The 13,933-nt window shown below is 49.2% G+C and overlaps 1 protein-coding gene across 5 annotated transcripts in view; it reads left to right on the forward strand.

Moving 5' to 3' along the window:
- SPTBN1 (spectrin beta, non-erythrocytic 1) overlaps positions 1-13,933 on the forward strand; it is a 209,816-nt gene that overhangs the window by 83,601 nt on the left and 112,282 nt on the right. The window contains exon 1 of one of the 5 annotated variants that reach the window (XM_040224839.1): positions 11,951-12,834. The exons of 3 other annotated variants lie outside the window; for them this stretch is intronic. In XM_040224839.1, coding sequence (XP_040080773.1) covers positions 12,726-12,834 — 109 coding nt within the window. In that variant the 5' untranslated portion in view covers positions 11,951-12,725. Of the gene's footprint in view, positions 1-11,950; positions 12,835-13,933 lie in introns of those variants that run through there. One more of the 5 variants, XR_005718415.1, reaches the window with a different exon arrangement.

Genomic DNA, 13,933 nt, shown 5'->3' on the forward strand with positions numbered 1-13,933 from the left:
TGTTCAAGTTTAGAGTCGTAGGCACGAAACTTGGCCTTAGATCTGCTTCTATAGCTATGCCCAGTAGTGGATTCCCCTGGAGACTGTACCAGACCTTTTTAATTTTATTTTAAATTGTGGTTAAAAAAACTCACTACATAGGATTTACCATGTTAACCATTTTTAAGTGGACAGGTTAGTAGTGTTAACTGTATTGTCATGCAGCAAATCTCTAGAACATTTTTATCTTGCAAACTGCCCGTTAAACAGCTCCCAGGTTTCCCCTCCCCCAACTCCTAGCAACCTCCATTCTACTTTCTGTTTCCTTGAGTCTGACTGCTCTAGATACCTCATGTAAGTGAAATCATACAATACCCATCTTTTATTTTTAACTTTTTAATTTTGTATTGGGGTATAGGTGATTGACAATGTCATGATAGTTTCAGGTGAACAGCAAAGGGACTCAGCCATATGTATACATGTATCCATTCATCTCTGTACTCCCCTCCCATCCAGGCTGCCACATAACATTGAGCAGAGTTCCATGTACTGTAAGTACCCGTCTTTTTATGACTGGCTTATTGCATAATGTCCTTGTAATGACAGCATAATGTCCTTTAGGGTTCATCCATGTTGAAACATGTGAAGGATTTCCTTCTTTTTTAAGACTGAATAGTATCCCGTTCGGAAAAGGCAGTGGCACCCCACTCCAGTACTCTTGCCTGGGGAATCCCATGGACGGAGGAGCCTGGTAGGCTGCAGTCCATGGGGTCGCTAAGAGTCGGACACGACTGAGCGACTTCACTTTCACTTTTCACTTTCATGCATTGAAGAAGGAAGTGGCAACCCACTCCAATGTTCTTGCTTGGAGAGTCCCAAGGACAGGGGAGCCTGGTGGGCTGTGGTCTGTGGGGTCGCACAGACTGAAACGACTTAGCAGCAGCAGTATCCCATTGTATGTATATGCCACCTTTTCTTTATCCATTCACTCATTCATAGACATTTGGATTACTACCACCTCTTGGCTGCTCTGAATAATGCTGCAGTGAACATGGGTGTGCAGATATCACTTTGAGATTCTGCTTTCAGTTGTCTTGGGTAAACCCAGATTTGAGATTTCTGGATCATCTGTAATTCTATTTTTAATTCTTTGAGAAGCAATCATACTGTTTTCCATAGCAGCTGCACCATTTTACATTCTCATTAGCAGTACACAAGGGTTCCAGTTTCTACCTATCCTTTATTGAAGCGTTTATTGTTATTAAGTTAAAGGTGCAGTGGGAAAAAGGTACCATCATGGTCACAATGCCTGGTTTTCCTGGTAGGTGGTAATTTAAAAGTGTGATAGAAATGGTAGCAAAAGATGAGTGGAGAGGTGGTTGTAAGTGAGCATAGCAGGTTTTAGAAAAGAACCTAGTCTCTCTCCTCTCTCTCATTCTTTACCTGTCATTGAAGTGCTGGCTGTAGTGAAAAAAAAAAAAAATGCCTCCTGAGTAAACTGTTCCCCCTGAACATCATAAGAACAACAGAGGAAGGTCCAGTGAAGAAAACTGAGAAGGGGGGTCTTTGCACAACAGGCCTTGGGATTCAGGTTTCTGGTAGCTGACTGTGAGTCCGGGTCTCTACTAGGCTGGGAGGGTTGTATCAGAGAGGCCAGTACCATAGTCCAGGGCCTCCTTGTCTCTCTGCTGGTACAAGTTGGATATCAGAGAATACTCAGAAAGATATGGGCCATCTGCCACTTAGTACCAGCCTGTACTGAGGGTTTGGTGTTGGATGCTGGACAGGAGGCAGGTTGGATGCTGCAAAGGAGGCAGATTGGATGCTGGAAGGGAGGTAGGAGACGGGATGAGTGTGCTCTTTCTCTGATTTCAAGCCCTGGACTCAGTTCCCTGACCACAAGGCACAAGAAATAACGTGCCACTTCCTTTGTCGTCAGCCCCTGATACCTTCAGGTTTTCCCTGGAAATGAAAGAACAGCAAAGATTCAGAAGGTGTGCTTTCTCATTGCTGGTGTGCAGTAACTACCTGTGTCTCTGGGCATGCTGCTGTAGGCCTCGTTTTCCTTCTCTGTAAATAAGATGGTTGGCTCAGATGGGTGAATTTTGAGAAGGCCCTTTTTGACCCCTGTTTGGAGCTCTAGCTCTCATGCTCTTGTGAAAGATTAAGGTATGGACAAGGGAGTGTTACATAAAGTGGACAGGCCCTGCAGTTCACCATAGAGTGTCAGTTCCCTTCACAGAGCCCTGGCTCTGTTCTGTGTTCAGGCTTCTGACATGGCTATATCACTTTTGAACAGTTGTTTCTTAGAGGATACTGGACTAGGTGTGGAGTGAATATTATGTAAGACTCGCATCTTCCCTAAAACAGATCATGATGTATTTCCAAGAGCATTGTATCCATAGGACCCTGGAGATTTTGCTGCTTCAGATCCATTGGTTTTTAGGGAGAACATTGTGAGCAGCCAAGGTACTTGAGTTGAGTCAGCAAGGCTGGTCAGCGTCAGCGGCTGAGACTGCAGCCCACTTTTCACTTTTGTGTAGCTGGTGCACTCTCCATTATTTTAATTAGGTAGATAAGACTGGTGCCTGGGAAGAGATAAGCAGTACTCTAGGGCAGCAGCAGCCCACGAAAGGTGCCAGGCAAGGGGGGCAGGTGTAGGGTTTCTGAGAAAGAGCCAGAATCCCAGCCAGGATAGTCTGGGAAGCCTTCCTGGAGGAAGGAAGGCTTCCTCCTGGAGGAGGTTTTGAGCTGGGCTTCAAGGATGGGTGGACTTCAGACAGAGGGAGAGAAGAGGGGACGGCCAGGACTGGAGGCGAGGAGATGGGAAAGGCTGAGACAGGTGCTGGGGCAGGGACTGGTCTGGCTGGAGCAGACAGACAGGAAAGACGAGGGGATGGGGACTGACGTTGATGGGCATCGGTCTGGTGTCAGGCACAGCATCTGGCCCTTTACCTGTGCACCTCAGCATGCTGAGCAGGGGAATGACCCCCTGACCAAGTGCTTGATGGGGAAGTCACTTCCCCACCACTCCACACCATCTATACTTGGGACCCTGTCCTCCTTAGAGTAAAAGTCAACTACACTTTGATTTGGTGGAAAAGTACATGGTTTCACTTGGGGAGAAAAAGAGCATGGGGAAGGACTGTCAGTTCCTGTAAGGAAGGTCTCCGAGGTAGTTGATAGTATTTCATTCTTTCATCGTAGGCCTGGAGCCTGCCTCCCAGTTAATGGCAGCTGGCGGGCCTTGGCACTACTGAGTGACTGGGCGGATCATGAATTATTCAGGGCCTGTGCCCAGTGGGTGGCTGCCTGACCAGGCCCTGTGGGAAGGAGGCTGTGCTATCTCCTTGAGGGATCAGCAGAAGCTCAGGTGCTGAGGATGAAGAATGACTGCTCCCTTAAAGTATTTCACGCTTCATCATGCTGGGGCTGTGAGCACTGTTCCATGGCCCTGCAACTGGGTTTTTGGGGCCTGTTTTTCCAAGAGCAAGAAATCACGTTTCTGCACCCCCTCTCCCCCCGCAATTAATAAACACACTTATACTCATGTTCGTATGGCACACGTTGGCAGACATGTGGTGAGAAGCCACATTAAAACTGCTGACAGGATGGTGTGGCAGCAGAGCGCGTTTGGGTGGAAGAAAGCCCGCTCTGCTCTGTTCTTCTCTCAGCAGGGAGAAAAGTACTGTTGTTGGTCCATTCAGAGTGGTCCTCGCTGTGACTGTCACTGACCTGTTATGCATTACCACATCTTTTCATTTGGGTATGTATGTGTGTGTTGTTTCCTCCACTAGGCTGAAAGTGCCTGCAGAGAAGAAATCACTTAAACACTGTAGGTCCCTCCAGTGGCTGGAGCTGGGGACATGGGGGGCCGAGAACTTGCTGGAGGGGTTAGCTTTTGCCCTCCCCAGACCAGGAGGGGAGGGGCGTATGTCTTAAATGGAGTTTGCACCCCCCACTCCCTTTCCCTCCTTTCCTCTCCAGGTGCCTGTTCAGCCTGCTGTATTCCTCTTATTACAGCCTGGTCTGTGTTAAGCTCCTGAAGAAGATAAACTGGGTGTGAATACCGGTGGGCCGGGTCCAAAGGCCTATTTTCACAAAGAATAGATGTATATTTCCTCTTTTCCCGGGCCTTTCCCATGAGTTGTGCCACCAGGAAGCAGTGTCTTGTCACTGTCCCATCTGCCCCTTAGTGAAACGCTGGCCTGATGGCTCTGAACACCTGTGTGTTAGCCTTTCCCCTCCAACTTAGAGGTAGGGAGCAGAACCAGAAATCCTGGGCAAGAGCAGGCCTGGCCCCAACTGCATTCCTCAGATGTTCTTTCCTTTGAACCACTCTACCTGTGTACAGGAGCCTTGGCTCTGCCTGGTGTTGTATATTCACAGGCATAGCAACACCTGTTTGCCAAAGGTGGGGCCTCTGGACTGGGGCATTCTTTTGCCTGTATGGGGAGGCTTTGCATGTACAGATAACAGATGAGATAAGAATGCAGGATTAGCTTTGGCTGGGCTAGAAGATTCAATAAACTGCATTCCTTCCTTCTCCGGGACCTTGGGTGCTTGTTACTGAGTGTAACTTGCCAGTTTTTCTCCTTCTAAGCAGAGATGTCGGTCATTTGTATTCAGTTCTGCTGTGACCCGTGAAACAAGAAACAGGAAAAGGATATAAATAAAAATTAGGTTTGCCCGCTTATTTCAGCCATATATAACTAGATGATTTTGTGGGAGGGTTGAGTGAGGTGTGTGTGTGTAAAGAGAGAGATCCATCCATCCATCCATCCATCATCTTCAAGGCACAGAGACAGCAGTTTTGGGGATGCAAAATACCTTTAGCCCTCCCTTTCATCTTTGTTCTAGTTACTCTTAGTCTTGAAGTATCATATCTGATGTGCGTGTGTGCTCACTCGTGTCTGACTCTTTGTGACTCCATGGACTGTAGCCTGCCAGGCTCCTCTATCCACGGAATTTTCCAGGGGAGAATACTGGGGTGGGTTGCCATTTCCCTCTCCAGGAGATCTTCCCAACCCAGAGATTGAACCCGAGTGTCTTGTGACTCCTGCATTGGCAGGTGGGTTCTTTACCACTGCACCACCCAGGAAGCATCAGCCCCACCTCAGATGAACATTGGCCTTTCTAAAAACATAGGCCTTTTGTAACTTGTTTTATAGTGAGTACTGTGTTCTTGCTATCTCTGAGATATTATTACTTTGACTATAAAATATGATTTTGAATATGCCTTTCCCAGTGCATAATAGGGTGAGTTAAAGAAAAGGGAATGGGGTTTGTGAGTACTTCCCAGGTGGAGAACTGGTCTGCTCTTCCAAATTGCCCTTGTCCCCACATCCGAAGGGATTCCCAGCCCGAGAACAGTGGGTTCCACATGGAACCTGCAGCATCCTCCAGCTGGGAGCCTTCTTGATGAAGAGGTGGGGCAGAATTAGTTTTGAGATTTCCTCCATGAGATGTTTAAAGACTATTACTCATAGCTGCTATGATGGCACTAAGATCTCTAAACATTTAACTCACTTAATTATACTCGCTCAGTGAGGTTGGTACCATTTTTGTGCCAGTTTTTCAGGCTCAGAGAATCACAACAGTTAGAAAGTGGCAGAGCCAGCTGCCTAGATTCCAAGTCTGTCTTCAACCACTTTTCCCTCCTCTAGCTTTGCATTTCCAAGCCCTGACCCAGACCCTCAGTGGGTGGTGCTCCAGGGGTAAGTGTGGGGGTGAGGGAAGGAGAAGTGCTGCTGACTGCTTCCAGCTGCCCAGGCCCTGAAAATGGAGACATTCTGGAGAGGCTGGCAGGCAGGGAGCGATGGCACAGAAATGCCAGCGTCACAGATGTGTCTGCCAGTGGGACTTTGTGAGAATTGCTCTTTGGAGTGGGAAGAGGAGGTTTCAGATAATTTCTTGTTTCGGGGTTTTAGCTGGATTATGGTTGTATGCTTGGTTGGTTGGTTGAGTTTTCTTCTAACTGAGGCCCTTTCGACTGAGAAAAGGAATGTTTTGGGATGGTTTTTTTTTTTTTTTTCCCCTGAGAGCAGCTGCTTGCTGAGCAGGCTGTGGGGAATAAGGGCAGCAGTAATAGGTAGGTATTGTGTGGGAGGCTCTCCAGGCATTATGTATGGAAATAGAAGGAAAATGAAGACTGGAGGAGGTGGGCAGGAGGCTCCTGGAGGAAGGAGTGGCTGGACCAGAGAGGTAAGACAGACTGAGAATCAGGTAGATGAGACAGAAAGATAATATAAACTTCACCCTCACAGAGCAGTAGCATGATAGGGAGCTTGCTGGTCTGTCTGGCCACACGCTTGGAAGAGGATTATTTTTGTAGTAGTATTTTGGTTTCCTGTAAAGAAACGCTTGGGAAAAATTGGCTGTGGTCGTCCAACTGTCAAGAGATTTGACAACAGTGAACACGAAAGACAGATCTGGAAACCACAGAAGAAAGTGGCAGAGAATTTGGCAAAACAGTTTGTATGCGAAACCTTGTTCTTTTCTGTCGCTCTCTGTTCCTGCCACTGCTTTCCCAGCTCTTTGGGTTGGCTTTTCAAGTCCTTGAATGTGTACAGATCCCATCACAGCTTAGCATTTTGGCCATCCTCCCTAGACATTTCAATCTCGCTAATGTTTAGATGTTCAGGAAATGAACACCCCGTGGTTTATACCCTGTCAAGCTTGCTGTGATGCAGGAAAAGCGTTCCTATTTTTTTTTTCCTTTTGACCTCCCAGACTACGTAAAGCCTTTTGGCACAACCAGAGGTTTAATCTCAACCCCCTTAGTGTTCTCACATGTTCCATGCTAAATCATATAGAATGTTAGTTACAGGTCCACCAATTATGAGAAAAGGAAGAAAAACAAGACCAAACAAAACCTGTTCACAACAAGCGGACCCTCCAGGTAGCAACTTCTGTGTGAACCAGCAGAGAATGTGCCTGATCCTGACCCAAACTGAGTGTTGTCCAGGCTTGTGGAGGCTGTCTCGGGTTTTAGGTTCACCTTAATACCATTTCCAGAGTCTTAGGGCTTCCCCCATGGCTCAGCAATAAAGATCCCCCTGCCAGTGCAGGAGATACAGGTTCAATCCCTGGGTCAGGAGGATCTCCCAGAGGAGGAAATGCAGCCCACTCCAGTATTCTTGCCTGGGAAATCCCATGGACAGAGGGACCTGGCAGGCTACAGTCCATGGGGTCGAAAAGAGTTAAACATGACTTAGCAACTAAACAACAACGGGATTTTTCTGAGAAGCGTAGACACCATTAGGAAGCTGATATTACACTCTGAACACCTAGGAGAAACAGCGCTAGACCAGTAGGTCTGCCGTCCAGGTGTGGCTCCAACTCAGCACCTGTGGGCCCTGGGTCCACTACATCTCTCTGAACCTTAGTTCTCTTGTCTGCAAAATGGACACCGTACCTCCCTTACTTGAGAAGATGCATGTGAAGGCTACAGGGTGCTATAATGATGTGATGTTGTTGTTTTTATGGCCACTCAGTTTATGTGGAGATTGAACCCAGATCACTCATACTTTTAGAACCAGGAGTTTTTCTGACCATAGATTCCAACCTGTTTGATTTGGGGGCGAGGATTGCACGGTCCAGGGTGGTGAGGCACCCATGCAACTACTTAGCTCCTTGGGGGACCCTCAGGAGTTGAGGTGATCCTGAGTACCTGTCTGTGGACTTGAGTCTTTCCACCACACCCTAACACTTCTGATTTGTGCTGTCTGCAGATAACCATAGCAACTGGGCTTTCCCTTTCTGTCATCACAAGGATAGCAGATACATGTTACTTGGGCTTCAGTTGCTTTAGTCCCATAGCTGACTTGACCAGTTGTGTCCATTACACCTTGGAACCTTTTTTTTTTTTTTTTTTTTTTCTTTTCTTGGCAGTGCCATAAGGCTTGCAGGATCTTAGTCCCCTGACCAGGGATCGAACCTGTGCCCTCAGTAGTGAAAATGCTGAGTTGTAATCACTGGACCACCAGGGAATTCTCACGCCTTGAAATCTTGATGCAACCTGAAGGCAGACGCAACCAGTCCTCAGGGCTGGCCACATGTATTGATATCCTTGGCATGGGGGAGGGACAGTAAATTTTTAAGTTAGAGAAGATTGGGAGGGGGGTGGCAGGGGCTGTTTCTGTGGGCAGCTTGACTGTTGAGCGTTTTGACCGCCCATCTGATGTTCCCATTCACATGCTGCATGGCTCTGCCATTGGTGTGTCCTCAGGATTCTTTTTCATAGGTCACTGAAATTAAACTGTGATTTGGACCCTTGATTTCTTGCTTTATCAAGTTAGAGTTGGGCAAAGAGTGAAAGTGAAGTCGCTCAGTCGTGTCTGACTCTTTGCGACACTGTGGACTGTAGCCGCCCAGTCTCCTCTGTGCATGGGATTTTCTAGGCAGGAATACTGGAGTGGGTAGCCATTCCCTTCTCCAAGGGATCTTTCTGACCCAGGGATCAAACCCGGGTCTCCCGAGTAGCAGGCTGAGTCTTTACCATCTGAGCCACCTTAAAGAGCCTTAGAGATGGGCAAGCTCCTGGTAAGCTCCTTTAAATTCCTCCTTTCCTCCTCAGAATGTCTCTAGCCCTCTGGCCTCTGAAGGTAAGGGGGCCTCCTCTTGACGAAGGCAGCCTGTCCACACCTGTGAGCCGTTTCCCATCAGCTTTATCCTGCCTGCACCAGCTCAAGGTTGAAGCGAAGGACATGCCAGCCGGATCGGCCCTAGAACCTTTTCCTAGTCCTGAAGCTCTGTTCCCTCATCTTGACTTCACCATAGCTACCTTCTTGTCCTCCATCTTCCCTCTTGTTCTCCAACTCCCTGTGGCCTCGCTTCAGCTCGTATTATCCCCGTGACCTAATTCACACACCGGACCACCTGTTCTCTGTTCCTTGCTCTTTCTGCAGCACATGCTGCCATCCATCTGCCACCTTTCCTGCTTGAGTGTCTCTTCCCCTCTCTGACCCCCTTGGTATCTCCACTGTTGATTCTTTTCCCTCCCGGACACCAGGTTGCCCCACAACTCCCTGCTCGGCCACTTGCCTCTTATGCCCTTTCCTAGACCTCAGCTACTGCAGTCTCCACTCTGACTCTGTACACAGGCTTTATCTTCAGCTGTTTCCACATCCCTGACTGCATCTGGACATATCACCCCATGGAGCTGCAGCCTGTCTGGAAGTGTTCAACCCACCCTGCACACCATGGCCATCTCTAAAATCCCCAGTCTGAAGTTCAACCCTGACCTTTGAATCTCCCGAAGACTTTGAAGTCCTATAGGACTCGAGTTGGTTACCGAAGTCCTGTGGATTAACTCTTGCATCAGCCCATTCCTTTCTGCTCCTTTTGCCACATGCTAACTAGCCTTTTGACCTGGACAACTGCAGTGAACACCTAAGTGACCTTGCTGCCTTCGGTCTCTCTGCTTTCTATTCATTCTATCTACCCTTCCCTGCCAATTAATCATCCCTATAGCCCAACCCAGACCCTGTCCACCTCTGGTTCACAAATTTCTGTGGTTCCAAACCCGACTCTCTTGGCTTCTCTCTTGCGCTATGCTCGTTCCTTATGCTCAAGTTGAATGGCTGTGCCCGCTGGTGCAGTTCCTTCAGTGCAGTCGGTCCTTTACTTGGGCTGCTTCCTCCCCCAACCAGGAGAGGGGCTTCCCCCTCATCTCATTCTGTAGAGGGTCTGCCTGTGCTTCCCGGTCTGGCCAGATGCCTGTCTCTCCTGGAGTTGTTCGTCCCCACCTCCCTAAGGCAGATGTGCCCTTGTCTTCTGAACTCTAGTAGGTCCCCTGCCGACCCCACCTTCTGTTCTTCTGGTTTCTGACTATTGGCATACGTATCTGTCCCATTTCTTTTGGCCACCAGCTCTCCCAGTCATCTCTGACGCCTCCAAAAACACTAGGCAGTGTGCCCTGCACACAGTTAGTGTGCAGAAGATACTGCATGGAATAAAGACTGAGCGCCTCTGGCCAGCCTTTCCCTTCTCCTCCCTGCTGAGGTGGAGGTGGTCACATGAGCCATTAGGGTTGGGTCCTTTCTTCTTCCTTGGCCTCATCACACCAGACATTCTCACGTTTTGCCACGTTTCACGTCTTGCCCCTAGGGGGTTATTTAACCCTGTCCTAGACTCAAAACCTTTCTAATATTTACATATGTTCACTCTACCTGGCTTGTTCGAAGTCTGCTCTTTAGGATCAAATGTGGCTACAATAGTCCCAGCCGCCCCTTCCGCCACCTCACATGTAACCTGGCTAATTAGAAAGCTTATTTTACCTACTTCCCTATATCAGAGGGAACTGAAAGGGAGACTAAGTGTGGTGACTCATACTCTATTCGCTAAGTGGCTTAAAGATTTAAAATGTGTTGTAAATTGGCAAGCACTTTGCAGTCCCGTTTTCTGTACCCATAGCTAGACACTTGAGACTTAACACATCACCAATATATTTAATAGTGAAGAGGGGCCTGTTAGGAGGACATTTTAAGTTCTGCCCTCTGTAGCTTTCATGTGATACAGAGGGGGAAAAATCAAGTTTGCAAAACGTACTCCTAATTGTGAATACTATGACCACTTTTAGGGCATTTTCACATCATTCCCTCAGTAATCTTGTGGGTAGGCATTAATTATCCCTGTCTGACAGTGGAGGTTTAGAAAGAATCCAGGGTTTCTTCTAAGGTCATAAGTGATTAAGCGGCTTGGCCAGGACTAGAAACTCAAGTCTTCGGAATCCTCCTCAAGTGCTTCTTCCAAGATCCCACATTTTGCCACCCTGCTGTCTGTGTTTTGAACTGCAGCAAAGTGGCTTTAGAAAGTGCTCTACCTCTTGGAGGAAGAATAGCTTCGAATCCTGGGCCTGGCTTTAGCACGCTGAGGGTTGACACTGGATGCATTAAAAACCCAGCAGTGTGGGTGGGAGGAATGGGGGTTGTTCCAAGTTGAGCAGTTAGCTGGATGCTGGGTTTGTTTTAACTTTAGCCCTGAATGGGATGCAGTTGCTTGAATTACAAGTGTCCTGGGGACTAAAGTAAACCTGTGGTGGAGGCCCACCTCTTTAGTGCAGATTGGAATCCTTTAGGAATGAAATTACCTTCTTCAGCAAGTATGGCTGCCAGGCTCCATGCTTGAAACCCTAAGTTTGTAATTTGTTGTCTGCCTGTAGTTACTAAAAAAGCGGGTGGCTGGGCGCGGGGTAATTAGGGTCAGTTATTTTCCAAGAACACATTTTGATCACTGTTCTATGTTGGGGTCTTCCCTGGTGGCTCAGACAGTAAAGAATCTGCCTGCAGTGCTGGAGACCCAGGTTCCATCCCTGCGTCAGGAAGATCCCCTGGAGAAGGGAATGGCAACCCACCCAAGTATTCTTGCCTGGAGAATTCCATGGACAGAGGAGCCTGGCGAGCGACAGCCCATGGGGTCGCAAAGAGTTGGACACGACTGAGCAACACAGACACAGCCATTTCCTATGTAGAGGATTTGACTTTGGGTTGAGATTGGTGGGAGAAGCCAGGGAAGAGAGTTTTAAATTCCTGAAGAACTCAAAAATTAAAAGGTTTCATTTTAAGAATCACAGTAGGATTTGAGCGGGGTTTCTTTTATCTCCTCACTGGTTCCTCAGATCATCCAGGTCAGTGATCCCGGAGGTGTTTACCTGTGTACCTTTCTCCCACAATGCCTTGCAACGCGGTGCTCCCAGAAATCTTGCGTCGTTACTGTTACGGGGCTGGTGTTACCCAGAGACCCTCCGCTTAACATGGCGCGCTGGCAGCAGAAGTCTGCTGAGAAGATCCTTCCGTGAGACTGAACTTACAGCGCTCCCCCCATCCCCTCGCTGTGTCCCTGCCCCGGAGCCCAGAGGGACTTTGTTTTACTTTCACCCGCCGACACGGTCCCACCGCCGCGTGGCCGGCGCCCGCGCGCTGAAGACGCCGAGCGGCCAGGTGCGCGGTCCGCGTGGCCTCCTCAGACGCTGCCTAGTGGATGAGCCGCCGCGGCCGGGGACCTGCGGGCTCCTGACCCTCCAGGGTCGCCTTCTTTTCCTGTGATAGTAATCGGAGACTTTTCCGTTACGTGAGGCTCTCAACAAAAGACAGTAATTCCAGCAGCTTTGTTCGGGAAGGTACCACCGCGGCAGGCGCGTCCTGGACGGGCCTGGGGGTCGGCGGCCGGTGGGTGGGGGGCCGCGGCCCGCCGGCCTCCCCCGCGCCCCTCGTGGTACAGCCTGCGTTTCCTCTACAATGCTGTTATGCTAATCAGGTGACATCACCGCCCAGCGCACGGCGAGTGGCTCCTGATTAAATTACAAACCGGCGGCCGCCACGGGCAGCGGGGAGGAGGTGTGTGCGCTGCGCCCGCGAGCTCCCGGGCTCGGCGACTAGGGCATGCTCAGGATTGGCCGTATTTTTAAAAAATTTTAAGTGGGACTTGCGGCCTCCCTCCCTCCGCCCTCCCGCCCCTTCTCGGTAATTTATTTCAAGCCTAGGGCCAAGGGCCACAAAAGGAAAGAAAGCCACAGGAATTGGATGCGTGAGTGACCGGGCTAAGGTGGACTCTCCTGCGGCCAGCTTCCTATCAGATCACCCTGCTGGACTTTCACACCGGGATGGGGCTTGCCTAAGGTCCAGCCCTTTTTGCCGGGGCCGAGAGCCAGGCGTTGCGGAAGCCGCTGCGTGCTGAATGGGAGTAGGAGGGGGCCGGAGCGGGATTTCCACCGTTCAGCCCGCCAGGGCGTTACGCTGGGCATAATGGAATTGCAGAGGACGTCTAGCATCTCCGGGCCGCTGTCGCCGGCTTATACGGGGCAGGTGCCTTACAACTTCAACCAGCTGGAAGGGAGATTCAAGCAGCTCCAAGGTAAGCTCCGCACTCTAAGGCCGGCAGGAGCCGTGCCTCCTGGGCTTCTGAAGCTTTATTTGTGCCATATGGTACGTGACCCTGCTGAAGCCCGGCGGCCGCACGCCCAGCCCCAAAGCCTCTGGTTGGCTGCAAGCAGCCCATGCGCTACTTAAAGGAGACGGTTTCTCACTCTTGACTCCAGAGAAGCCACCATTTGGAGTCTCCCTCTCCAGTTTCCTTTGGGCTCTCTCGGTTGTCAGGTATCTACTTCCCACAGCACAGACATTTTCTCCCTTTTTAACTGTCCTTGCATTTCATTAGACCAATGCTAATAGACCTATTAGGTATGCAAGTATTTGATTCCACGAAGCCTGTATCTCCCAGTCTCCAGCCTCTTACCTCTGGGAAGCCTAAAGGTGTAAAGTGCACTTCTGGACACCCTGTAGCACAATGGCAAAGGGAAGGAGGGAGTGGTCTTTTTGTTCCTAAGCCTTGGGTAAATTACAGTTTTGATTCCGGAGCTTAATTTTAACTCTTTTGAAGTTTTGTGTTGGGATAGAGCCTTCCCATCAATTTAGTGGGCTATGTAATTTATAATGAAAACCAGTTATTGTCATTCCAGCGCTATTGGGTTGGATTAGTTGGATCAATTGCAGGTTTCTTGGAGTCTTTATTAGTCTTGAACAGTTGAATGAATCTAATATTTTGCCACACATATTTTTACGGGGAGCACTTTGTGAGGGTGATGGGCCTGCAGCCTGCGGCTGGGGTGGGCCTTGCCCTTGGAGGTCCCTGCCCTGCCAGCAGGCCTGGCCGGCGGAGTCTCCTAGTTGAGGCATGAAAAAGGATTCATAACTGAAAACACAACTCCTTCCATTAGGAAGCCCCTGGAATCAGCAGTAGACTGGAAATGACTCTGGTGCTCTGAAAAGTAGCCTTTGCAGACCTGGTTTGTGTTTCTTATTTTAACTCCTCTCAATGCCACAAATGTGGTTCCTGTGAGGAGGAGGAAGGAAGGAAGCAGCCCAGTCTTCCAATGTTTTCACTGGAAAGAGGGGGGAGGATGTATTTCATTCACAGGTTTATTTGTCTTGTGAAATAGTTGACAGTAATGACA

Source organism: Oryx dammah, unplaced genomic scaffold (assembly GCF_014754425.2).
Source record: "Oryx dammah isolate SB20612 unplaced genomic scaffold, SCBI_Odam_1.1 HiC_scaffold_25, whole genome shotgun sequence".
NCBI classification, from domain to species: domain Eukaryota; kingdom Metazoa; phylum Chordata; class Mammalia; order Artiodactyla; family Bovidae; genus Oryx; species Oryx dammah.